Source organism: Procambarus clarkii, chromosome 7, assembly GCF_040958095.1.
Source record: "Procambarus clarkii isolate CNS0578487 chromosome 7, FALCON_Pclarkii_2.0, whole genome shotgun sequence".
Lineage (NCBI taxonomy): Eukaryota > Metazoa > Arthropoda > Malacostraca > Decapoda > Cambaridae > Procambarus > Procambarus clarkii.
Window position 1 is genome coordinate 9,220,470 of NC_091156.1, and position 27,931 is coordinate 9,248,400.

General features: G+C 46.0%; 1 protein-coding gene across 3 annotated transcripts; it reads right to left on the reverse strand.

The window, feature by feature from the left end:
* Positions 1-321: 321 nt before the first annotated feature.
* On the reverse strand, positions 322-25,401 carry Pits (Protein interacting with Ttk69 and Sin3A). 3 transcript variants are annotated; one of them, XM_045747334.2, is made up of 5 exons: positions 24,307-25,401; positions 23,629-23,826; positions 3,446-3,733; positions 2,007-2,263; positions 322-1,650 (listed from the first exon to the last, which is right to left on the reverse strand). In XM_045747334.2, exons 1-5 carry the CDS (start codon positions 25,109-25,111, stop codon positions 1,495-1,497), a joined length of 1,704 nt encoding a protein of 567 aa, XP_045603290.2. In that variant the 5' UTR covers positions 25,112-25,401; the 3' UTR covers positions 322-1,494. The 3 variants fall into 3 exon arrangements, with proteins under 3 accessions (XP_045603290.2, XP_045603289.2, XP_045603291.1); XM_045747333.2 differs by having other exon boundaries at positions 23,629-23,865; XM_045747335.2 differs by lacking the exon at positions 23,629-23,826 and having other exon boundaries at positions 24,307-25,400.
* Between the last annotated feature and the right edge of the window lie 2,530 nt (positions 25,402-27,931).

A 27,931-nucleotide genomic window follows, 5' to 3' on the forward strand; every position in this document is an offset into this window, starting at 1 on the left:
CATACAAGAAGGAAGTTGATTTGCGTGTTAATTGCAGTTGATTTTGGTTTTAAATAATTGCCGGTGTTAGTCTGATGGAGAAGATTTGACAGATTCAAGTAGAGAGAATATTTGGAACATTTATAAATCTACAAAAGCGAGTACGGAGTTCCAAATTGTGATACTGTACCAAAATTACCCAGTATCATAAATGACTAGTAGGCTAAGTGCGTTATCACATTACACTAAAGTAATATATTCCTATCAATCAATATACAAGGTAAGCCTTTGGTCATTGCGAACATCACACGGTCTTGGAGCAGTGTGTGTGAGAAGTATGGAGTGTTGTGCGTGCGTGCGTGTGCGTGTGCGTGTGTGTGCGTGCGTGTGTGTGTGCGTGCGTGTGTGTGTGTGTGTGTGTGTGTGTGTGTGTGTGTGTGTGTGTGTGTGTGTGTGTGTGTGTGTGTGTGTGTGTGTGTGTGTGCGCACATGTGCAGTGTGAGTGAGTGAGTGAGTGTGTGTGTGTGTGTGTGTGTGTGTGTGTGTGTGTGTGTGTGTGTGTGTGTGTGTGTGTGTGTGTGTGTGCAAGTGTTGATTGTACACATATATGTACAGCCTAAGAGATTACAATAACAAATCTGCTCAACTCTGAAGGTAAAACTTGTGAAGAAATCAGCACAAGAATATATGGACCGAAAGTGGGACGACATTCTTAAAAAGTCGACAAGTTTGAGGTCAATGTCAGTTTGGTGTCGACATAATCTGACAGCTTGAGGCTGACAACAGAGCCTGAGGTCAATATCCTGACAACATTATCTTGAAGTCAAATGTATTTTGAGACTGACGACAGCATGAAGCTGATGACAGTTTGAGGTCAATGCCCTCAGAAGAGGCAGCCATTGATGACCCAGGACATCACAAGTTTCCCCTCACTCCCTAGGACGAATTCCCCCTGGGGCACCTGCACCGCACCTAAGGTGCTCTCAGCTTCAAGGGGTTTTCCTGCAAACAAAATTCCACATGCTCTGGTAACCTCTACATTTAATCCTTCAATTGTGATTATTTTCACGTTGAGTTGTCCCACTGTCCTGCCACGACGGGTCAACAAATTGCTCTCATCACTCCATATGAAGGCAGGATTTTTGGCCACCCCCAGAGGAATGAACCAATTCACTGACACACTCAATGTCCGTATAATTGGCTAACAGTCACTAGTGTAGAACTCCCTGGACTAGCTGACTCTGCCCTCTCAACCCTGGTCGCATCCCCCAGATGGCGACACCCAACACGGCTGGTGGTGTGGCCTCGAGGCGCCGTGGGAGCCCCGGCCGCTGCCACCACCACCACTAACGGGCAGAGTCCACAGCAAGGACCGGATCCAGCACCATATGGACACGCTAGTTCAGCGTCACCACGCCCAACGCGCAGGTAGCGGTCGACGCCGACAAAAGTCACCAGCTAAGCGTCGCTGGTAACCTTGTAACTAAAACCAGAGGAACCTCGCCACGGCGCAGCCTATGTGTCGCGCTCCTTCTTGGTCTTGGGTTCATCCTGCGAGTGTTGGGGCAGGATGTTGGCAGTGCCGAGGATGGTGGCGATCTCCCCCTGCATGAACGCCCACGGCACCGACGACCCGGCCAGGGGACACCGCTCGCCGCTGGGGCAATACACCTAAAAGAGACCAGATAACACATCATTAGATTATTAATTATTATGCAGAAATACGGCATATATTATGTATTGAATCACATTATTGTACTGTACTGCTACACAATCCAAGAGTGACATTATAGCTACAGTATTCTATTAAATTGGTGTGATATAGAGCATAGATATATTCCACGGTGAAAAGAGCAAACGAACAAATGTGACTTTATAGAGTAGTAATTTGAAGAAGGGGATAATTTAATTGAATTATCAGGGGGTGAAAGCGCCAAGCCATTAAGACTATATAGCACTGATTGAAGAAGAGAAGCAAAGAAAATTTGAGGAGAGAAGTAGGACAACGAAGAGAATGGGAGAGAGACCTCAGTGCCGGCGCCCTGTCGCTTGATGGACTCTCTGGAGCAGGGGAAGCAGAACTTGTGGTGAAGGACGGAGGGGCACTGCACGAAGTGGGTGTCCTCCAGCCGCTCAGTACATATCGTGCACTTGAGGTTATTGCTGGGCTGTGGGGCATCGCTGCCGCTACTGCCATTGCCCGCCCCGCTGCCCTGGGCACCAGGGCTGCTGTCCCCACTCGAGTCTCCATGCCTGCCGCCTGAGGATCTCCTCCTAGGTTCTCCTGGAATGCCAAGAAATATAGCTTTAAATTAGCCTCAATGTTCCCACCACTATATTGTGTGGCCACTTGTTACAACACTTCCTTAATGCAGTGTTCTAAATGTGTAAACTTCAGAAGATTATCAACACTGCTTTAACTATAAAACTTCAGGAAATATAATACGAAATCTGAAGCGTCAACACAATATTCTAAAACTTACAAAATTTTCATAAGATTACCAACGCTTCTTAACTTTAACTTATTATTAAGTTGGGGAAATATCTTAGCATTTCAGAAGTGTCCAACAAGTAGCCTTGAATACAAAGCACTCAAACCTATACCAAACAAACATATTATTTCGGAATTCAAGTTATGTATAGCATACAGAGCCACACTCACATTGAGAGCAAATATTGAAGATATATTGTGAAAAATATAGCACAGCCTATAACTATAGGCAGTGCACATTCAAAAAGTCATGCTGATATACCCTATGCACACCTTCAGTTCAAGAATATGATATGTACACATCAAGTACCATTCACGACACTGACACCGATGTACACATTCACACATATTACACCCCCCATGACCCCATTCAGAAAAAAACTAAACAGCAGATACTCAAATAAATCATGTACTCCCGAAAGTATACAACTGACATGACACACACATGTGAACCCCTAACAGTGACTGAGTGATTGATTGATAAAGATTAAGCCACCCGAAAGATGGCACGGGCATGAATAGCCCGTAATAACAGTGAGTGATTGATTGATTGATAAAGATTAAGCCACCCAAAAGATGGCTCGGGCATGAATAGCCCGTAATAACAGTGATTGATTGATAAAGATTAAGCCACCCAAAAGATGGCTCGGGCATGAATAGCCCGTAATAACAGTGATTGATTGATAAAGATTAAGCCACCCAAAAGATGGCTCGGGCATGAATAGCCCGTAATAACAGTGATTGATTGATAAAGATTAAGCAACCCAAAAGATGGCTCGGGCATGAATAGCCCGTAATAACAGTGATTGATTGATAAAGATTAAGCCACCCAAAAAATGGCACTGGCATGAATAGCCCGTAATAACAATTAGCGTTGTTGTTGTTTAGATTTAGCTACTCAGAACGAAGTGTCCATGTAGCACGGGCTATGGTGAGCCCCGTAAAACAGTGAGTGAAGGTGTGAGGTATATCTACCTGAGGATGGAGACAACTGGGATGAGTTCCTGGATGCTGACCGCTGTTGCGGGGAGGCGGAAGCATGGCTGTGGGGGGAGCCAGGCGGAAGGTTGTCAGTCACACTTTGGAGGGCCGCCATTGGCGACGGCCCGTTGGTGGAGGAGTTGGGGCCCTCAGGGGAGGTGGTTCGGGGCCCACCGGGGCCCTGCGACGACCCCTGTTGACTCTGACTGTTGGCTTGCGCTTGCTGTTGGGCCGCCGCTGCGGCCACGACGGCTGCGGCACTCACCGGCAGACCGGGGTAACCTGTCCAACGTAACACCTCACGTTAATACCACCAGTCCACAATAACTTTGCAGTACACAGCAAGCACTTGCGTAATTATCACAAAAACTGATCATAAATACATACAGAAACAAATACATCAAAAATTAAACGGTGTAATTTCCTCTCTCTGTTTTCTGATTCATTATAACAGCAAAGGTCCATTAAAAGCTATATATATATACATAGCCAACGTTCTATGCCATAATTGTATTATAGGTTAGTGTTAGGTGCCTCAAATGTCACAGCCATAGCCAACAGCTGTCACAGTGTCTCCATAACCTCTATAAGTAGGGTGAGGTCTAGGCCAGGAGGTTCTCTAGTGGTGCACCCAATATCCTCACCCACCTCCCCACCACCACCACTACCACCACTAGCCACCTCCCCACCACCACCACTACCACCATTACCACTCATCCTTACACCTACATCATAGCTTAATGTTCGTTAAACATAGTTCTAAGTTAACTCTGGACAGCTTTTTGCAAGAAGTGCTGGACCAACCGAGCTGTGGTGGATATGAGGGCCAGAAAAGCTGCTCTAAGCAACAGCCTGTTGGACCAAACTCTCACAGTCAGACAGGTCGGACTTGAGGGAGTAGAACCTCATCCAGGTGCATAGAACTCTAAACCCTATCCAGGTACGGGCAGTTTATCTACCAGTTATCGTTGTTAATAATGTGATAAGATGTTATATATATAATGACTAAACTTTTTTATCTTATGTTGTATATATTTTACCACACATTATAAAGCGAATTCATACCGCTGTCTAGTGTTTTTAATTGAATATAACACTTGCGGTCTACGCATTGAAGCCCGTAAGTTATTACAACAGGCCTGAGTTAACCGCCATAAGCATACTCATGCGTCAGACTCTACCCCAAGAACCTCTGATGCCTTGTGGCTGTCAAACACGAAGTACCACACCTAAGGAGGCTAAACCCACTAAGAATGCGACACTAAGTATCACATCAAGCACGTCACGCATGAAAACTGCCAAACCTTGGCACCACACACGAGGTGCACCGTCCCTGATTGTACTTCACGAGGACACAAGATAACGATTGGCACTCAAAGTGCACTCTCAGAAGTGCCATTCCTGACACACCGCATCACGTGTTAGGTTAATGAGCACACGCAGAGACGAGCACACGTGTTGGGGGAGAACCCTAGTTTGCACGGGAGGGGGGCGGCCGGGGGGGCAAAGGGGGTCCAAGGGGAACAGGGGAGAGGGGGAGACTAAGGGGGCCAGAGAGGGGCGCAGGTTAGGGGGTTACTACGCCTCACGTATTGACTGGTGGAGTGCTTGCCACATTCCGGCGCCGTCACTTGCATTCACTCGCACCCGCCCCTCCCACTAACCCTACACCCGATTCAATTTGTTTACACACATATATATATATATATACATATATATATATAACTTTGCCGGGAAGCCTGGTTGGTGAGCGTGGCCACGGATCTAAACGTGTGTGAGTGTGTGAGTGTGTGTGTGTGTGTGTGTGTGTGTGTGTGTGTGTGTGTGTGTGTGTGTGTGTGTGTGTGTGTGTGTGTGTGTGTGTGTGTGTGTATTTAAAGCAGAAATAAACGTATGGAGCATGTGTGTGTGTGTTTGCTGCCGGAGGTGAGAGACCATTTGTGACTAGTGCTCCACGTGTAGCTCCTGTTACGTGCCCAGGCTAAGTCGCGGCATGCTACACGTGTACTCTACACAATGGTGGAGAAACAGCCATTCACGCGAGATATTAACATTAGTAATCAGCTTCCAAAATGAGTCAGGGTTAATATAAAAGCCTAGTAGTCATGATACAAGTTAAACTATCCGTTGTGAACCTGAGATGTATATGGTGAACCTGAGATGTATATGGCGAACCTGAGATGTATATAGTGAACCTGAGATGTATATAGTGAACCTGAGATGTATATAGTGAACCTGAGATGTATATAGTGAACCTGAGATGTATATAGTGAACCTGAGATGTATATAGTGAACCTGAGATGTATATAGTGAACCTGAGATGTATATAGTGAACCTGAGATGTATATAGTGAACCTGAGATGTATATAGTGAACCTGAGATGTATATGGTGAACCTGAGATGTATATAGTGAACCTGAGATGTATATAGTGAACCTGAGATGTATATAGTGAACCTGAGATGTATACGGTGAACCTGAGATGTATATAGTGAACCTGAGATGTATACGGTGAACCTGAGATGTATATAGTGAACCTGAGATGTATATAGTGAACCTGAGATGTATATAGTGAACCTGAGATGTATATAGTGAACCTGAGATGTATATAGTGAACCTGAGATGTATATAGTGAACCTGAGATGTATATAGTGAACCTGAGATGTATATAGTGAACCTGAGATGTATATAGTGAACCTGAGATGTATATAGTGAACCTGATATGTATATAGTGAACCTGATATGTATATAGTGAACCTGAGATGTATATAGTGAACCTGAGATGTATATAGTGAACCTGAGATGTATATAGTGAACCTGAGATGTATATAGTGAACCTGAGATGTATATAGTGAACCTGAGATGTATATAGTGAACCTGAGATGTATATAGTGAACCTGATATGTATATAGTGAACCTGAGATGTATATAGTGAACCTGAGATGTATATAGTGAACCTGAGATGTATATAGTGAACCTGAGATGTATATAGTGAACCTGATATGTATATAGTGAACCTGATATGTATATAGTGAACCTGAGATGTATATAGTGAACCTGAGATGTATATAGTGAACCTGAGATGTATATAGTGAACCTCAGGTGTGATGACTCAGGCTAACGGGAATCAACAAACAAAAAATCCTACTCAAAATATCTCTGGTATACCGTGTCATTTTCTATTTCCAAACTCAAAAGTTTATAGATTTATGTTAGGCCACATTTGCAGCTTCCATACTCAAGTCTACAGCCTATTACGACACTCCGATAGCTACCCAGCAACCCGTTCTCGCAAATTTAATAAGTCAATATTGACTTATTAAATATGTGCATAGGTGACATACTTAACATAATAGATACCCTTAAAAAGATTCATCGAAAACACCGACCTTACCTAACCTTGTTAGTATCTTAAGATAAGCGTCTTATTGCTTCGTAATTACAATTATTACCTAACCTATAATAGGTATAGGTTAAGTAATAATTGTAATTACGAAGCAATAAGATGCTTATCTTAATTTACTAACAAGGTTAGGTAAGGTCGGTGTTTTCTATGAATCTTTTTAGGGGTATCTATTATGTTTAGTATATCACCTATGCACGTAGTTAATAAGTCAATATTGACTTTACGAATTTGCGAGAACGGGTTGCTACCCAGAGTACCCGTCCGAATTGCTAACCGTGTACTATTTTAGTACCGTCAGCAAGTATGTTTGCTGTTGATGCCTGTATCAAGATCTTGTGAGGTATCTTGTGAGGAACCTGTTGCAAGAGACAACAATCTTGAGGCACTTCACTTGCAACTGAAACTTTCCCCCACATTAGTTTTAACGCATTTATGCTAACTATTGTCCACTCGTTAACCACATCAATAGTAAGGTAACTAACCGACTCCTAACTGGAAGGTCATGTAACTAGTTCTAACTAAGAAAGTATTTTGGTAACTAATCTTAAATATACGGTAGTTAGACACGCTAGAAACACCCCCACCTCCCCCCAAAGAATTTTTTTTTTGAGATATATACAAGAGTTGTTACATTCTTGTACAGCCACTAGTACGCGTAGCGTTTCGGGCAGGTCCCTGGAATACGATCCCCGCCGCGAAGAATCGTTGTTACAACCAAGTACACATTTTACTGTTGCGTTAAACAGAGGCTACAGTTAAGGATTTGCGCCCAGTAAATCCTCCCCGGCCAGGATACGAACCCATGACAGAGCGCTCGCGGAACGCCAGGAGAGTGTCTTACCACTGCACCACGGAGACTGGTAAATCAGAATCTTAATGCTTAAGCAATATTTCTCAATTTTTTTTTTCAAAATCTACCAAAACTCCAGTAAAGAGCCACGGCTTCAGTTTGGTCAGCTCTCCCACGTAGGTTACATGATGCCAAACAGCATAAATATTTATGCACTACACAAAGTCAACTTTTTTTTTTTGACATGCCAAACATAGAAAATTAACAGTAGCCTAATGCGCGCTTAAGTAAAACATGACCATTAAAACAACTTTTAATATGTAAAAAAGGACACATATTTGAGTAATGATATTATGTGTTTTATTTGATCGGGGCTTCGTCACAGCTCCTCTTATCCGTTACTGAACTTCTGTATCTGAAAATATCCAAGGATGCAACGTCTGATTATTTTTTGTATTCAATTATTTAAACAAGCAACAGCCTGGTAGACCAAGCTCTCACAAGTCAAGCCTGGCCTCGGGCCGGGCTTGGGGAGTAGAAGAACTCCCAGAACCCCATCAACCAGGAAAACGTCATTCTATGTAGGTTAGCCCAGTTTTACAGAGGTTTAATAAGTTAAGAGGTCATGAACAAATCCACAAGGGCCGTGACGAGGATTCGAACCTACGTCCGAGAGCATCCCAGACGCTGCCTTAATCGACTGAGCTACGACATGGCCACAATCCACCCTTGTGGATTTGTTCATTTGATGCATCACGCTATTGTATACATATAGCGTGACATATAGCGTATACAGACATAGCGAGCGCTATGTCATGGGTTCGTATCCTGGCCGGGGAGGATTTACTGGGCGCAATTCCTTAACTGTAGCCTCTGTTTAACGCAACAGTAAAATGTGTACTTGGATGAAAAAACGATTCTTCGCGGCAGGGGATCGTATTCCAGGGACCCTTAGGATTAAGGACTTGCCCGAAACGCTACGCGTACTAGTGGCTGTACAAGAATGTAGCAACTCTTGTATATATCTCAAAAAAAAAAAAAAAAAAAAAAAAAAAGTGATTTCTGTGTGTTAAGAGGTCATATCGACCCATAAAACTTTACAGCTGTTTAACTTTATAAGGCGCGCAGCATTTGGATAAAATACCTAAACAGTATTATAAAAAAAAGAGCGAGCTCTTTGCTGAAGCCTGATACCTGACCAACCAAGCTATGAGTCATTCGTCAGGCTGCGAGCAGCTGCGTCCAACAGCCTGGTTAACAAGATCACCAACCAGGAGGCCTGGTCAGAGACCGAGCCGCCGGGACGTTGATCCCCGGAGCCAAGAACAGGTAGACAACAGATAGATAGCTGTGTCTAGCTTCCTGCCGACACACTACCACTGGCATCCATTCAGGGACAAGATTCGTCAAGCACTTAAGTCTCCAATTACGAAACCGATACATCTTTTCCTCAATCATGGCGACTTAGTCCGTATTTATAACACAGTTTACGAGGTAGGAGACGCTGCGAGGTCGTTCTCAACGCAAGACATTGTTATAGACATCCGCGTAACACTTAAGAACTCATGAACTAATTTAATAGATACTTAAACGTTTGATCAATTCTATCACTGAACGGGGTGAGAATAGCTTGAGCTACCTCATCCCTTTGTGTGTATTTTACCTCAATAAACTTATTTCAATTTCAATCCCTGGACTCTCTAGTTAAGAACGATTATTCTGGAAAGACAATATTGCACAAAATGTTCCAATATTTCTAATCAATACAAGATCTACTAAAATACTAGGCCTAGCCTAACTTGAAAAGTTGCAAGGTGGCTTACACCACATCAAGGTAACAGTTACCTTGCAGTTACTCCTACCAACAGTGCAGTTACTCCTACCAAACCCACACACACAAATTCAAATAAGTTTATTGAGGTATAAATATACACAAAGGGACGAGGTATCTCAAGTTATTCTCACCCCCGTTGTCAAGTTATTCTCACCCTCGTTCTCAAGTTATTCTCACCCTCGTTCTCAAGTTATTCTCACCCTCGTTCTCAAGTTATTCTCACCCTCGTTCTCAAGTTATTCTCACCCTCGTTCTCAAGTTATTCTCACCCTCGTTCTCAAGTTATTCTCACCCACACACGTCACAAACAATATAAGCAAATTACCGAATATTCTGAGTGATAAACATATACACATTTCTTGGCAGACACAACGACTCATAACTGGTAAGAGGTCAGCGTCCTCCTCGTGTTTCAATATACAGGAAGGAATGTGGTCACGTGGCGGCCAACATTTTTATTTGGGAAATAAGTCAGGTAGAGGGACGTCTGCTGCGGTGTGTCACAGTATATGAGACGCCCAATTTGATGGGGAACTGCCCCTTTTTTTCTGCTCTCTTGGTTGCATGCTAATGCGCACCGCAAGCGGAACGAGTGCGCTGGAAGACCATTCAACACTTCTATTATCTCGAGAAACACACACACACACACACACACACACACACACTACAAATAGGCGAGTACACTCACACACACACACACACTGACTCACATTTCATTTTTTGTCTTTAACTGGGTCGTTAAACAGGACTCTTAATTCCAACTTTGCATCGGTTAACGCTTCTTACAAGTGAGCTCGGTCTCTGCACCACTACCAGGCGTGTATTCCAAGCAACTTTTCATATCCACGCGGCGACATAAGCACATTCACAACTTAACCTTTAAAACATGGTTACAGACGTTAACATTCTAGCACTACCAGCTTCAGGTAACTCAGTCCACAACCTTATAACCACCTCAAGTCATGAAATAAGGCCAATGCCATAACTAGCCGCCAGGGAGTAAGCAATGTAACATCACTTTTCATGTGTTTGGAAAGTCGAGTCACTGGAGCACGGTCCAGATGCCTAGCAGCCGGATGCATACGAGCAAGATATCAGTCATACTTCACTGTTATTACTTCTAATGTAAACACACATTTTAATAGGTAAACGTTTGGTTGGGTAATGTGTAATGCTATAATGTGTAAGTCACCTATGCTTCGAAGGCACAGCGGTTTAAATAGTGAACGGATATCAACATAAATAATCGTACACGTGAATTAACGTGAATAATCGTACCCATCACGTATATCAACAGAAAGCGGAATATATGTGGCCAATTGGCAACTATATATATCTATAATTACATCACGGTCACTGAGTGGCGACACACACCAGCAATATAATAGTTCAGGTCTACACATACCAATGTGTTGAATATATGCGAGTATTTGAATAGTTGGGGAAATGCGTAGCATTTTTTGTAGATATGAGAGTGTCGCTAAAACAATACTGATTCGTTAAATGCTAAGATGTAGTCATATTAAATCAGTGTGTGTGTAGACGAGGAGTCACAATAACGTGGCTGAATAATGTTGACCAGACCACACACTAGAAGGTGAAGGGACGACGACGTTTCGGTCCGTCCTGGACCATTGGTCATCGTCTCTCTACTTTCTAGTGTGTCGTTTGGTCAACAGTATATCTTTTCTTTTTGCGAAATTGTTATTAGTATTCAGTAACACGAACGTAACATGTGAAGTGGCCAAGACTGATGAGAGTGTGGCCATATAGTAAGTAGAGCCCATGGTCACAGCCACTGCCACGCTGGGCGTCTGAGAGGGGCGCCACCCTGCTTGCTCCACCTCTGACCTTTGGGTTCGAGTGACACGTTTTCCTTCCATTACGTCATGTACCCGTTGGGGGAGGGTTGAGGGTGGGGATGTGGATGGGTAGGTCCGGAGTGAGCGGTATGGGGAAGGGAAAGGTCTAGGGGGATGTGGGAAAGGTCTGGGGGATATAACGTGTCGTAGCTCAGTCGATTAAGGCAGTGTCTGGGATGCTCCCGGACGCAGGTTCGAATCCTCGTCACGGCCCTTGTGGATTTGTTCGTCTGGGGGATATCCTTACGTACCGCAAGTGAATATGATTCTTTCAAGACTCCTAAAAGCATCTCTTTATGTTGGCCAAGCTTGCACATGCAGCTGAAAATAATCGACTTTTTCTGTCCTGCTGCAGGTGGGTCATGTGGTATCTTACGTACAGCCTCCTGTTCAAAGTACCAGGCTTCATCACTTTGCAAGTTGTCTTTTCAAATCTAGTAGCCATGTGCAATTCTAACAAATGCCTTCATACTTCATCTGTGGTTATCTTTAAGTTCACCAATTCTGTTTGGGTTGATTATATCCCTTTGAGGTCAGGCACCTCTTGCTCTATTGTGAAGACCTCCTCGAATCTCATCTTAAGTTCCTCACACTTGTTTGGGTGTGAGGAGGAGTGAATAATCCCCCTCTCCTCCTCATTTTCATCACTTTTATCATAATTGTTATTGTTGACCGGAAAGTTTGGGGAAATGGGAAGGTGAGAGGGTGGAGAGGGGGAGGGAATTATCAGGGGGAAAGCGCCAACCCATTGCAACTATACAGCACTTGGAACGGGGTCAGGAGAAGGATTTAGGATGGGACGGGGGGAAAGGAATGGTGCCCAACCACTTGAACAGTCGGGGATTGAACACCGACCTGCATCAAGCGAGACTACCGTCCAGCTATTCAACACTGAATTATTTAAATGTGGTAGTGCTATTTATAACACTAATCTATAATGATTTTTTTTTAATTCTAAACCAATATATGGAACGTCTTTTGTTATTCATGACAGAGTTGATAGTACCGGAAAACACTTGGGGGGGAAACAGATCGAATGCCAGTTTGTTACTCCACTCTTGCTGAGATTATTTCATATTTAACAGTCTCCGTGGTGTAGTGGTAAGACACTCGCCTGGCGTTCCGCAAGCGCTATGTCATGGGTTCGTATCCTGGCCGGGGAGGATTTACTGGGCGCAAATCCTTAACTGTAGCCTCTGTTTAACGCAACAGTAAAATGTGTACTTGGATGTAACAACGATTCTTCGCGGCGGGGATCGTATTCCAGGGACCGTAGGATTAAGGACTTGCCCGAAACGCTACGCGTACTAGTGGCTGTACAAGAATGTAACAACTCTTGTATATATCTCAATATAAGACTGGATTTGTTGTATTATTATTATTTTCTACCACAGACATGGCAAGACATTTACAATGCTAACCAGCATATATACATTTTCTTCTGTCCTCCATGGACAGGATTAGAGATGTGTTAAACATATAGTTCAGGGGTTTATTGAACACTCAACCACAGAAGGTGATTCGGTGCTTTTAAAATGCTAAGCTAACCTACATACGTAAAGGAATGATCGTGCCGGCATCTTCAGCATGTAAATTTTGAAGTGAACCAGCCATTAGCAGCACAGCTCTTCACAACACTATTTTAGAACCTTTCACTACCATCTAGGCCTTCGGAAAACACACTCGGTGATGTCTGTGATTAAGGCAGCGTCTGGGATGATCTCGGACGTAGGTTCGAATCCTCGTCACGGCCCTTTGTGGATTTGTTTGATGTTGTTTGTGAGTCGTTCGGTAATCACGTAGTCTAGAAATCTTTTTTTTTAGAAGTCTTTTGAAATCTTGTAAGTTTTTATGCCCTGTTGTTTGTTGTTTAAGATTCGCTACCTGGAACAAATAGTTCCAAGTAGCACGGGCTATGGTGAGCCCGAATTTTATGCCCTAATGAGTTTTCATTTTGCTGCCTTCACTGTAGCATTAATCCAGTGAATTCTCCCATCCACCTACGGAAGCCCCTGAAGGTAGGTAGATGGCTCGTGTGTTGTGGTGAGCATGTGGTGGTGGTGAGCATGTGGTGATGGTGAGCATGTGGTGATGGTGAACATGTGGTGATGGTGAACATGTGGTGATGGTGAGCATGTGGTGGTGGTGAGCATGTGGTGGTGGTGAGCATGTGGTGGTGGTGGTGAGCATGTGGTGATGGTGAGCATGTGGTGATGGTGAGCATGTGGTGATGGTGAGCATGTGGTGGTGGTGAGCATGTGGTGGTGGTGAGCATGTGGTGATGGTGAGCATGTGGTGATAGTGAGCATGTGGTGATGGTGAGCATGTGCTGATGGTGAACGCTGGCTGGGTGAGTGTGGGTGGGTATGGAGGATAAGAGGGAGGGGGGGGGCACAGTGCCCAGACACGGGCCGTGGCGGCGTACGTTCCTGCCTCGGTTGTGTGGTGGTGGCGGCGTGGCCTGCATGCCTGGGATTTTCACCACTCCAACACACACTCTTCCACTCTGTCGGTAGAGTACCGAGTGCACGGTAACCGCACGTGAGTGCATCGTGTGTAATTATACCTTATAAATATAAGGTAATTTCACTCACACACACTCCCTCTTTGTGTGTGTGCGTGCGTGTGTGAGAGAGAGAGAGAGAGGGGGGGGGAGGGGGGGTGGTGGGGGTGGACGGGGAACACGGGTGGCTGGTCTGCGGACCTCAAGGCCGCTCTGCCTCTGCTGATGCGTCCCTCATCCACGGTGAAGGGGGGGGGGGGAGGGGGCCACGTAAGCATGACGTCACCCTGGCTTGCTGCCAACCTCCGCCGCCACCACCACTCACGCCCTCTAGCGCACGCACACACACACACACACACACACACACACACACACACACACACACACAATTATCGTGCGCACACGCATGGGAACACATACAAATACAAACCCACACCAACGTACACACACGCACGCAAGATTGCAGGAGCCATTCCCCGATAACACAAAAGGATCAACATATAAACACTCAAGCTCTCTCACACAGCCAAGAGCAGCACGGCCTCCCAGGAAGCTGCCAGTATTCACTCGCTGCTCCGCTCTCAAAAACTCTCTCTCTCTCTCTCTCTCTCTCTCTCTCTCTCCTGACGTTGCTCTCAGCCACCAGCGACGTTATCTGCGTGTTTGTCCTCACTTAACTGCAACCGCGAGGCACGAAATGCAGCTCCTGGGCCCCAAACCCCTCCGTATTTTAACTGTGAATCAACCGGTGTCAGTAACTCCATTGCATTACAGGATTTCCTTTGGACTTTATGTATGGGCATTGACGTTCGGTGTCTCAAGAGAAGAGGAAAGGGTGGGTATATATGGTAAGACCAGCAGCAGCTGGCCTCTTAACCCCTCCCCCCCCCCCACACAAATACCCACCCACCCCCCCTCAATCCATTCCCCCCCAACTCCCCACTCCCTCCCAGACGCGACCTCTCTCTCCCTGAGGTACAGTGTAGGAACCAACAGCAGGTGGTGCGCCCACCCTGCTATAGTCCCGCCCACCCTGCTATAGTCCCGCCCACCCTGCTATAGTCCCGCCCACCCTGCTATAGTCCCGCCCACCCTGCTATAGTCCCGCCCACCCTGCCATAGTCCCGCCCACCCTGCTATAGTCCCGCCCACCCTGCTATAGTCCCGCCCACCCTGCTATAGTCCCGCTCACCCTGCCATAGTCCCGCCCACCCTGCCTCCATCGCCCACTTCTCAGTATACGAAACTCTGCAAGAACAGAAGCGCGACTCGCACACTAAAAACAAAAACATTGCATTAAAATTACGCAAAGAGCAGCGGGTTAAGCGCTCCTAGCCTTGGCCAGATACCAGGTTCACCTCTAGCCTTGGCCAGATACCCACTACCCGGCTCCTAACCCTAGCAAGGGATTCAGGCTTGGCAAGGTACCCAACACCCCACACTCCTGGTAAGGTACCCAACACCCCACACTCCTGGTAAGGTACCCAATTCCCTCTAGTCTTGGCAAGGTACCCAACTCCCTCAAGCCTTGGCAAGGTACCCAACTCCCCCTAACATTGGCAAGGTACCCAACTCCCTCAAGCGTTGGCAAGGTACCCAACTCCCCCTATCATTGGCAAGGTACCCAACTCCCCCTAGCCTTGGCAAGGTACCCAACTCCCCCTAACATTGGCAAGGTACCCAACTCCCTCAAGCGTTGGCAAGGTACCCAACTCCCCCTAGCCTTGGCAAGGTACCCAACTCCCTCAAGCCTTGGCAAGGTACCCAACTCCCCCTAGCCTTGGCAAGGTACCCAACTCCCCCTAGCCTTGGCAAGGTACCCAACTCCCCCTAGCCTTGGCAAGGTACCCAACTCCCCCTAGCCTTGGCAAGGTACCCAACTCCCCCTAGCCTTGGCAAGGTACCCAACTCCCCCTAGCCTTGGCAAGGTACCCAACTCCCCCTAGCCTTGGCAAGGTACCCAACTCCCCCTAGCCTTGGCAAGGAACCCAACTCCCCCTAGCCTTGGCAAGGTACCCAACTCCCCCTAGCCTTGGCAAGGTACCCAACTCCCCCTAGCCTTGGCAAGGAACCCAACTCCCCCTTTGCCTTAATAAGGTACTATTAAGTATCGTTCTTCTACCTTGGAAAAACACTAACAATTATTTGCCTCTAGTCCCTAGTTCAATTTCCAGGGGCTTCTTGGAGGCTCCTTGCTACCTACACAGCCCAGTTCCTTCTGACGCTCCGCTCACACATGTGAGAGATATTCCCTCCCTATACTAAGCAGGTTATCTTGAGGTTATCTTAAGATGATTTCGAGGCTTTAGTGTCCCCGCGGCCCGGTCCTCGACCAGGCCTCCACCCCCAGGAAGCACCCCGTGACAGCTGACTAACTCCCAGGTACCTATTTTACTGCTAGGTAACAGGGGGCATAGGGTGAAATAAACTCTGAGCATTGTTTCTCGCCGGAGCCTGGGATCGAACCCAGGACCACAGGATCACAAGTCCAGCGTGCTGTCTGCTCGGCCGACCGCTAGCTACTATAATACAAGCATAATACATAGTATAGTATTACAGCTGAGCAGCGGAGCTGTAAAATCAGTAGCGAGAGTGCCGGACACCGCCTTGACCACTACCTGAGAGAATGTGAACATCCGAGAGACTTTAGAAAAGTGTAGATTAATAAACCCAACATTGTTTGAGTTAGGGAAATACTATCTGTGAAACATAGATACTGTTCTTAAAAGATTTCCCCATTTTACACCCGCAAGATAACGTAAATTTTAGGGGGTTGACAATCTTTAATCTTCTTGTTTGATAAGTTGTTCACTTGAGACAGTTAAGCAAGTCCCAGCTGTGTCTGGGGTACAAGTGACAGGATGAACAACCCCAGCGGGTTTTCTTCCTATTGGGGAGTGTTGTACATGCTGCTATGACAATATATGCTCACTTACAGGATGCGTGACGCTGCCCAATGAACTCGCCTTTCGGTGCAAAATGAAAACAAAAAATCATACCCTCTAAACTCTATTCCGGACCCTTCTCTTCCCCCCCCTTCAATGCCCCTTGAGGTTATCTTGAGATGATTTCGGGGCTTTAGTGTCCCCGCGGCCCGGTCCTCGACCAGGCCTGCACCCCCAGGAAGCAGCCCGTGACAGCTGACTAACTCCCAGGTACCTATTTACTGCTAGGTAACAGGGGCATTCAGGGTGAAACAAACTTTTTGCCCATTTGTTTCTGCCTCGTGCGGGAATCGAACCCGCGCCACAGAATTACGAATCCTGCGCGCTATCCACCAGGCTACGAGGCCCCTCCACACAACCAGGATCTTCCCCCCCTTCTCCAGCCTTCCTCCCCTTCCCCTTCCCCTTGCCTGCGTGTCATAGGTGGTAAGACCAGTCGAGCAAACCCTCATTTATAAATAGACGATTCCAAGCGCGAAAATATGTGGCGGACTTGAAACAAAGACGGCTGTGTACCGCCGCCACTCGCAAGTAAATTAAAGGATCCCTCACTGGCCTTTTTGGGGGGTTCCTCACGTGCGTCTCCGCGTGCTTCATGTGAGTGTTAGCGTCCGTCACGTGAGTAAGAGAGCCCCCCGCTCACGTGAGTAAGAGAGCCCCCCGCTCACGTAAGTATTAGGGGGTCTATGACGACAGTATCAGGGTCCCTACACGTGCTTATCAGTCCCAGCCTAGTTACTTCAAACACTTGTGTTCATCTGTACAGGGGCCAGATTCACGAAAGCACTTACGCAAGCACGTACGAACGTGTACATCTTTCCTCAATCTTTGACGGCTTTGGTTACATTTATTAAACAGTTTACAAGCAGGAAAACTTCCCATTCAACTGTTGTTATTGTTATAAATAGCCTCCTGGTGCTTCGGAGCTCATTAACTGTTTAATAATTGTAAACAAAGCCGCCAAAGATTGAGAAAAGATGTACAGGTTCGTAATTGCTTGCGTAAGTGCTTTCGGGAATCTGGCCCCAGGTTCCCGGGCCCATTGCAGTGTTATATCGACAATTGGCAATGTACTCACCTAATTGTGCTTGCGGGGGTTGAGCTTTGGCTCTTTGGTCCCGCCTCACAATGCGGAGTCTGCCTCCTCCACCTCACGTCCAAGTGTATCCCATTTAACTTATCTAATACAGCAAAATAATTTATAATTCCTATTTTTTTCTCTCGAACCAACTCTGCAGCTTGTCCTCGGGTATACATAAGTATACATCGAGATGTATACTTGACTTGTGACTTGAGAAGATGATGACATACTTGAAGATGACTTGAGAACTGGACAATGTTGAAGGACTTACGGACCAGTCAGTAAACACTGGTGAGGCCTTAATAACCCTCCAGATGTTGAGAGAGAGAGAGAGAGAGAGAGAGAGAGAGAGAGAGAGAGAGAGAGAGAGAGAGAGAGAGAGAGAGAGAGAGAGAGAGAGAGAGAGAGAGAGACAGAGAGAGACAGAGAGAGAGAGACAGAGAGAGACAGAGAGAGAGATAGACAGAGAGAGAGAGACAGAGAGAGACAGAGAGAGACAGAGAGAGAGATAGAGAGAGAGAGAGAGAGAGAGAGAGAGAGAGAGAGAGAGAGAGAGAGAGAGAGAGAGAGAGAGAGAGAGAGAGAGAGAGAGAGAGAGAATCTTCACCATATTTTTGCTAAGTGATGTACTTTAATAACAATTGTGCTGGTGCCTTACGCTCCACTTACAGGTGGACGCTGAACTATAAAGTATGGTAAATTATAGATCCCCCGAGCGTGATATGCCATAATTAAAACTTAATGCCAGGGGAGCGTGAGTCAGGACAATTAACAATAGCAGGTGCCTAAGGCAGCCCAACTAACAGCCAAAGGTGAACGAACCCGTGTAATTTAACAACCACAGGTGCACGAACCCGTGTAATTTAACAACCACAGGTGCACGAACCCGTGTAAATTAACCGCCACAGGTGCACGAACCCGTGTAATTTAACAACCACAGGTGCAGGAACCCGTGTAATTTAACAGCCACAGGTGCAGGAACCCGTGTAATTTAACAGCCACAGATGCACGGCTACACTGCAGACAACATCCCACAGGAGCCTGAACAAACAACACAAAACAGATGCACGATACAGAGTTAACAGCCACAGGTGAGAGAGACGGTTAACAGCCAGAATGGCGTGAGAGGCCGCAATTAGCGAGCGCCGTTGCGTGAGAAGAGCGACAGCAGCTGAAGGCGCGTGTGGGAAGAAACAGGGGCGCCACCACCAACAGGTCAACGGTAATAACAGACTCGGAAAGGTATCACAAAGGTATCACAAAGGTATCACAAAGGGTGGCTTTCCCAAAACAAATCCCCTAGACCAAAAGAGGAATCCCGCTGCTAGATGGAGCCAAGGTGCGGGGGGTGTCATCAGTGGCCCGCCAGAGGAAGCCAAGTTATAACTGGTTGATACCTGGTTGACAACGACAATTTTCACTGATAACAAAGACAACTACCACTGCTACCACCATAACAACAACTACTAACTATTATTATCACTAACCTATTACTATTGCTTGATTTACAAAGAGCTATTATTAGAACATTTGATTCCGTTAAAACTTTTCTTTCCGACGTCCCCAACAGTGACGCTTGTTACGGTGACGTTACTGCCCATCGCTCACCATTCTGTTAATGTCTACACCGTTCTCCTTGCCTTGATCTTTATCCTACTTCCTCACACCTCAGATTCTTCAGGAGAGAAGCCATCTGAATGTCCGTGCGTGTGTGTGTGCGTGTGTGTGCGTGTGTGTGTGTGTGTGTGTGTGTGTGTGTGTGTGTGTGTGTGTGTGTGTGTGTGTGTGTGTGTGTGTGTGTGTGTGTGTGTGTGTGCGCGTGTGTGCGTGTGAGAGAGAGAGAGAGAGAGAGAGAGAGAGAGAGAGAGAGAGAGAGAGAGAGAGAGAGAGAGAGAGAGAGAGAGAGAGAGAGAGAGAGAGAGAGAGAGAATCCAATGACTTCGGAACTATTTCCGTGTCATATCTACTTTACATGATACTACATATCTATCATAGTTATGAGTGGGGGTTTACTTCCACACTCTCCTCCTTCAGTTCATACAGTTTTCTCACTATTCTTACGCTACAGTAAACTTTTCTAGCATCTCTGTGACTCGTCTGGGTCTATAAGTTCCCATCCATGGCCTCTTTCTTGTTCTACTGTGGTGTTCAGTGTGAACACTGCTTCATTTTCCACTGTCAGTCCCTCTAAGTGTGGCAATGTGGATGTGCTCCTAATGATGCGGATGTGTTACTAATACTGTGGATCCACCACTAATAATGTGGAACTATAATGTTTAAATAAAGGCGATATAGTGCTGTTGGACTTAACAGTGAACACATTGATGTAAGTCTGATGCTAATTAGCCCAGTAGCCTATTGTCGACTGAGCGTAATAACGCGACCTAGCAAGTAGGCCTACACACCTTGTATTAACACTCCCTTTCGTAATATAAACATATTATAATCATGTCACCTTCATGTCGCTCACGCAATACGCGCGTATCTCAGCGTCCGCAGAGAGCTGACAACTCCTACCTAATGTTTACATTCCTGTCTCAAATATTTATGTTGTCGATGTTGATGTTTTGGTGTTAATACTCCAGCTTCTAACACTAATTTCATTCATTCAGATTATCAATTTCATTCATACATATGATCATTCATCCATAGAGAGGGCGTTCGTGCGTGTCGCTGGAGACAACATAGGTGGGTTGGGGGGTTACGAAATCGCACATAATACGGTTCAACAAAGCTCATTTTCCGGGCCAAAATTCATTATATATTCGTACAACCACTTTACGAAACCTGTCCATCTTGCCCTTAATCACGGCGGCTTTTGTTTACATTTATTAAATAGTTTTAGACCTTCAAAACTTCACAATTCTTAGTTATTATTGTTATATAAACAGCCTCATAATCTTCAGAGGTGATAAACTGCATTATAAATGTAAACAAAGCCACCATGATTGAGAAAAGATGTACAGGTTTCGTAGGTGATTGTGTAAAAAATGTTTAATGCCCCCCCCCCTGTTCCTGACTGTTAAACTTGTATATATATATATCACTAAGTATGGGATCTTATCTATAAGCGTACGTGTAGGCCGTTAGGTAGGGTTTCAAATCCATTGTATCCGTTGAAGAGGGTGGGGTGGGGGCAGGGGTTAGGGGTGGGGGCAGGGGTTAGGGGTGGGGAGTAGGGGTTCGGGGTGGGGGTAGGGCATAAGGGTAGGGGGTAAGACAATGGCAGCCTACAGGTATAATGCGAGGCTGCGGTCCTGTAGCGACCCCTACCATTTTCACTCTTATATCCGTCTCGTCTATTCTTGTAACTTGCTAGGTTATTTATTTATCTTCACTGACGCTGCTCGGCACATTCTTCACAACCCATTCACAACTGTTTTACCAAGCAACATGCTTACCAACCTTACATTACCAAGCAACATGTTTACCAACCTTACATTACCAAGCAACATGCTTACCAACCTTACATTACCAAGCAACATGTTTACCAACCTTACATTACCAAGCAACATGTTTACCAACCTTACATTACCAAGCAACATGTTTACCAACCTTACATTACCAAGCAACATGTTTACCAACCTTACATTACCAAGCAACATGTTTACCAACCTTACATTACCAAGCAACATGTTTACCAACCTTACAATACCAAGCAACATGTTTACCAACCTTACAATACCAAGCAACATGTTTACCAACCTTACATTACCAAGCAACATGTTTACCAACCTTACATTACCAAGCAACATGCTTACCAACCTTACATTACCAAGCAACATGTTTACCAACCTTACATTACCAAGCAACATGTTTACCAACCTTACATTACCAAGCCCATGCATACCAACCTTACATTACCAAGCAACATGTTTACCAACCCTACATTACCAAGCAACATGTTTACCAACCTTACATTACCAAGCAACATGTTTACCAACCTTACATTACCAAGCAACATGCTTACCAACCTTACATTACCAAGCAACATGTTTACCAACCTTACATTACCAAGCAACATGTTTACCAACCTTACATTACCAAGCCCATGCATACCAACCTTACATTACCAAGCAACATGTTTACCAACCTTACAATACCAAACAACATGCTTACCAACCTTACATTACCAAGCAACATGTTTACCAACCTTACATTACCAAGCAACATGTTTACCAACCCTACATTACCAAGCCCATGCATACCAACCTTACATTACCAAGCAGCATGTTTACCAACCTTACATTGTTTCTCAATTTGCATTTAATATTGTTAAATAATTGAACACAAGGTGATTATTTAACACGTTACGGACAGTAATGAAGTTTGTCACGAAAGGACAACTTATTTGATTTACAATTATCGGATTACAAAGGTGTAATTCAAAGATCAAAATAGCCACAGATGGTTGTGGAAAACCAGGTGAACACCAGCAGTTCACGCCGTCACTAATCATCGTTCAGAATGCCAGATATACAACTCCCGTTGTCGGGGACAGGAAGCGTGTGTGTGTGTGTGTGTGTGTGTGTGTGTGTGTGTGTGTGTGTGTGTGTGTGTGTGTGTGTGTGTGTGTGTGTGTGTGTGTGTGTGTGTATTCACCTAGTTGTGCTTGCGGGGGTTGAGCTCTGCTCAATATGTAGGAGGAATCAGCATTTTACAGTGGTAAGGTCAGTAAACTGTTCACAAGCCAGCTGCATATTACTGCCTGTCGACTGTGAACTAGTGACCCGTTTACTGTGCACGACTGTGCTGGAGGTAGACTCCTGAACTGGTTGGGCATCGTCCACCTGCAAATAGCCTTGTGTGCTGGGGGGATAACCCTGGAAACACAAACCGAAACTGTCTCTATTTTCCGCTTGTTACAACTTGTAATAAAGTTGTTACATCTTGGCTTAACGTGTTTATGACGTATTAAAATGTCATTACAACTTGCTATATTGGTTGTTATAACTGGTTAGGAGGTGTTAAAACTTGTTCGAACGTTGTACCAACGTCGTAGTTTCGGTGTGTGTTTGGCGGGAAGTCGCTTGTCTGACTCTTAGTCAGACTAGTCATAACTTCATATGAAAACATGAAGACGAAATTACGAAAAATGTGTCAACTCTTAGGATTATGTTCAACGGGACTATTGAGGTCTTGGATGGATAAGTAGTGACGAGCCATTAGGAAAAAATATCGATCAAGTCGACTGTTATTAAGTTCGTTTCGGTTATTCGTCAGTGGGCCGATGTCAACCCTTCACGTTCAAGTATGTGAGTTGTTATCTTTAAAATAAAAAGTTCACTACAGCATCACAAACACTATTGTTGTGGGGTTGTGTCGTGGCCTTACTAATGTGTCCTGACCTTACTAATGTGTCCTGACCTTACTAATGTGTCCTGACCTTACTAATGTGTCCTGACCTTACTAAACAGTTTTCATGGACCATGACAACAATTTCATAAACCATTTTAACCGGGCAAGATTCGTGGTGTTCATAATATCCATTTCCCACTTAAAACTTATCGAGTAATAAATGTATTCCAGTTCAATGTTAACACAAAATACATCAAGTGACTTACACGCTTAAGCTAGTAATATTCCTCGTGTATTATTGACTATCAGGTGTTAATGAACTTATGAATTAAAACAACTTATTCCTTAATAATTCATTAATCATAGAAACGGAAATGAGGTCAAGCAGCAGAACGCAGTCCACTCCAGGTGTTAATGTTACAGGTGAGGTAGGTGCCTAGGTGGCTGGCTGACCACCTACCACTTGGCTGCTCATCCTCTTTCTGCTTCTGCTGCTGCTGCTGCTGACTGAAGGGGGAGGAGCGCGGACCGCCAGGACTGCTGCTGCTGCTGCAGGGCTGAATGCCTCGCTGAAGCCCCGCGCTGACCACTGAACCTGAGGCCTTCAACTTTGTGCCGCCTACTGCTACTCCACTCCGCAGCGGCCCCGCACCCAGCCCTAACAGGGAGAGGCGGAAGTGGGCCGCAATCTCATTACCTACCCATCATAAGGGAGAGCAAGTTAGACATGGCGGTCCGGCCTGGCACCTCGGGGACCTCTATTGCATGACCTGACCTTCTTACCCCATGAGGAGTGCAACACTACTTGTTGGTTTTGACTTTGAATATTTTGGAGGGGGGTTTTTTCATTGATGTCTTATCCGCTAGGGGCATCCAACATTGGGGCTGTTATTTGCTCTGTGGGCACAACTCGTACTAACAGAGAGAGGAAATTATACATGTGTGGTTGGCTATAACCTTTAGCCGTAACAGTCAAATGCCAGGACAAGGGATTGGGGATGATAAGGGAGGGAGGGTGATGAATGTCACCCTGGGATTGTGTGGGGGGTGACATTCTAGAACAAATCGGTGAATGCTAAATTGGGTCACATGTCAAGACAAAGGAATACAAGGAACAAGTAAGCGTGCGGGGACCTACCTGTGGGAGGTTTTGAAGACCCGTCGAAGGACCACACTCGGACGGGGTGATGTTTAGCAGAGTCCTTGTAGTTGGGGTTGACGGGGGCGGCTGGCAGGGACTCTCCTCGCGTGAGTGTGGGTCTGTGCCCCTCCTCCAGCATGGGTCGCTTGGGCACACTCCCCTCGCTGGGGCTCTGGGCGTCGTCTCTTTCGAAGGATCTTTTTTGAGGCGCCGAGCCTGATGAGGATCCCGGGGCTCCTGGTGGGCGGGAGTGTGGGGGCGGCAGGGGCGGGTGGGCGGCGAGGTGGGCGGGCGGCCTTACCAGGGAGGGCGCATGAGGGTCCTCACGGTGGGCCAAGCCAGCAGGGAAGGCCGCCAGCATGTGTGGCCCACGCTGGCGAACGTCCCCTGAGACAAAGGCGACTCCCGGGCCACCAGGGGGAGGCAGGGGCGAAGGATGGCCGTGGGAGTGGGCGTGGGAGTGGGACCCAGACTGGGAGTGGGACCCAGGCTCCATTTTGATGCCGCCCTCAAGTTTGAGGGGGCCGTGATGGGCACCGTTCTGAGCCTCCATAGGCACACGCTGGTGCGGTTTGGCAGGTCCCTGACGGCTTTCGTTAATACCGTGAGCTCGTTTCATCTGTCTGGCTGTCTCTATCACCAAGTCTATTCTGTCAGCGCCCTCATAGTTGACGCACCCACGGCAGACGGGCTCGGAGAAGTCGTGCAGCATGGCCCAGGGCATGCGGGGCAGGTCGCACAGGTAGCAGTGCTGCCGCTGGCTCCGGTAGGACGACATAGCTCCTCGGCTCTCTGACAACATTCACCGCACTGTTAAACTTGCACTCCACTAGACACGCTAGACTATCACTTCAATATTTCAAACAAAGGTTGCCACTTTAGGCGCCTGAGGTACGGTGTGAGCGCCAAGTGGGTGGCGGGGACGTTCCTAGAACACACTGATGACGCAGCTGTGTGAGGTACTCCTTAAGACGCGAGTCGTAGCACATTACCCAAGAGCGGGCGGGCGGCGCGCGAGTGTCAGGGAGAGAGAGGCGTCATAGCCGTGCGTCCAGATAGACGGGTTTTCTCAGACTGAGCGCCGCGTCTGGTTGACTGCGAGGCGAACACACGCACGCACGGACGGTGACGTAGCGGTGACGTAGTCAGTACGCAGACTCCGGCCGGGTGGAGGGACGGGTGGGCGGGCCAGCCAACAGCCAGCCAGGCAGGCGGGAGGCACGTCGCTCCTGCCACACACTACCCGCCTTCCATCTCTTACACAACGCACCACACACACCTCCTTAACAACACAACACTCGGGTTATTTGCACTATAAACACGGCGCTATTGTTGTCTCGTAACCTCCTCTGGCGGGTGTGATGTGGCGGAGGTGAACTGGTGTAAAACCAAGACACAAATAGCAAGGAGTCACGGAGTGCAGCAGGTCGGGCGAAACCTTGGCATCACATCACCAAGATAAACACAGAGTTCCACCCACCCCCCACCCCCATCCCAGCCCCATCCCTCCGTGCCCCCTCACACCACACACCCCCACCTTCACTGTTACCATGTGAGCTGCCTTCCTATCCTACTCTCATTCTTTACTCCACTTACCCCCTCCTCTCTCTCTCTCTCTCTCTCTCTCTCTACTTTTGGTGTGAATATATATATATGTATATATATATATATATATATATATTATATATATATATATATATATATATATATATATATATATATATATATATATATATATATATATATATATATTACAAATCAACCATGCACAGTGAACATATAAAAGAGGAAAGAATAATGAAAGAAATAATCCGTAAAGGAGTAAAAAGCACTACTCCTAACCAAAACATAAATCTGATAATATTCTACAAAACCAAGAAGACTTCCGAACTCCTTATCAAAAACAGCCCGAAGCCGACGGAGAACCCTCTACAGCGGTCAAGCGTTGTATACATGTACACTTGCCCCCACGAAGGATGTAACCTTCAATGTAAGTACATAGGTATGACGTCGACCAAGCTGACGAGGCGTTTGACATGCCATCTTCAATCTGGTGCCCCTAGGAATCACATGAGACAAGCCCATGACATTACTCTAACCAGAGAAATGTTGAACAAGAATACCTGCATAATAGACAAAACCCAAGATGCAAGAAGATTACAAATTCTTGAGGCAATTCACATAAGAATAGAGCGACCTACCATGAACACCCAAATCACGGAACTATTTACTCTACCCACCATGAGAGTAAGGACAAGACAAGAACATATCGATGCCAACACAGAAGACAATGTCCAACATAATAGGCCAATTACACTGGATTAATCTTTGTGTTTAGATAGGAGCTGCCTCGTATGGGCCAATAAGCCTTCTGCAGCCTCTATGTTTCACCTCACATTTATCCCTTATGTATCCCCCCATGTTTTCACCTTTATTGTATTATCACCTGACCCAGTGCGGGTATAAAATCAACTAGTATTGTAAGATCTGTTCACTTGAGAATGAACCATGGAGGTTCGAAACGTTGTGCAAATTATATAAATAAGTGTAATACACTCTATAGTAAATCACTTCTTTTCTTCACCTCAAAAGTACGAAAATGAGTTTTGGAGAACTCCTATTTCAATTAAGCCCTGATGCTAAGAAAATAGTTAGAGGGATAGAAGCCCTAAACCAGAAAATAATAAACACAGAATATGCGGTCATATTCAATGAAACATGTTTGAAAGAAAACCTGCTGCCAGTATACACCAATATATATATATATATATATATATATATATATATATATATATATATATATATATATATATATATATATATATATATATGCGAACAAGCCTGAATGGTCCCCAGGACAATATGCAACTGAAAACTCACACCCCAGAAGTGACTCGAACCCATACTCCCAGAAGCAACGCAACTGGAATGTACAAGACGCCTTAATCCACTTGACCATCACGACCGGACATAATGAGGTGATAGCCGAGGCTATTTGAACCACCCCACCGCCGGCACTCGGATAGTAATCTTGGGCATAGCATTTTACCTAATCACCTCATTTTTGGGGGCACACGTGAGGAACACAAATGCGAACAAGCCTGAATGGTCCCCAGGACAATATGCAACTGAAAACTCACACCCCAAAGTGACTCGAACCCATACTCCCAGAAGCAACGCAACTGTACAAGACGCCTTAATCCACTTGACCATCACGACCGGACATAATGAGGTGATAGCCGAGGCTATTTGAACCACCCCACCGCCGGCACTCGGATAGTAATCTTGGGCATAGCATTGTACATACCAGTTGCGTTGCTGACTTAATTAACAGGTACCTGTCAACAAGCCCAGCATACTGATAGAGCAGGAGGCATAAGTATACTCTAAACCAGCTTTAGCGTAAAAAAAAAAGCCTTTTATGCTGTTTGGCTATTTCGGAGAGCCAGCTCCTTCTCGGTGATGTGTGTTCGTGTGCGTACGGGCGACGACACCCAGACCCGAAGATGGGAATCTAGAGTGTTTTCGCTATTTATATTTCCGCTCGACGCCTCGACTGTTTGCGGGACTCGGCAACAAGACCTCCACCACCACCACCACCACGAGCAGGAGAAGGGGGGGG

Coding starts and splice junctions, on each gene's coding strand:
- Pits (XM_045747333.2), bottom strand. CDS start 25,111: ATGTTGTCAGAGAGCCGAGGAGCTATGTCGTCCTACCGGAGCCAGCGG. Junction 23,866..24,306: donor GTCTTCAAAACCTCCCACAG/GTAGGTCCCCGC, acceptor TATGATGGGTAG/GTAATGAGATTGCGGCCCAC. Junction 3,734..23,628: donor AGAGGATGAGCAGCCAAGTG/GTAGGTGGTCAG, acceptor TACGTTGGACAG/GTTACCCCGGTCTGCCGGTG.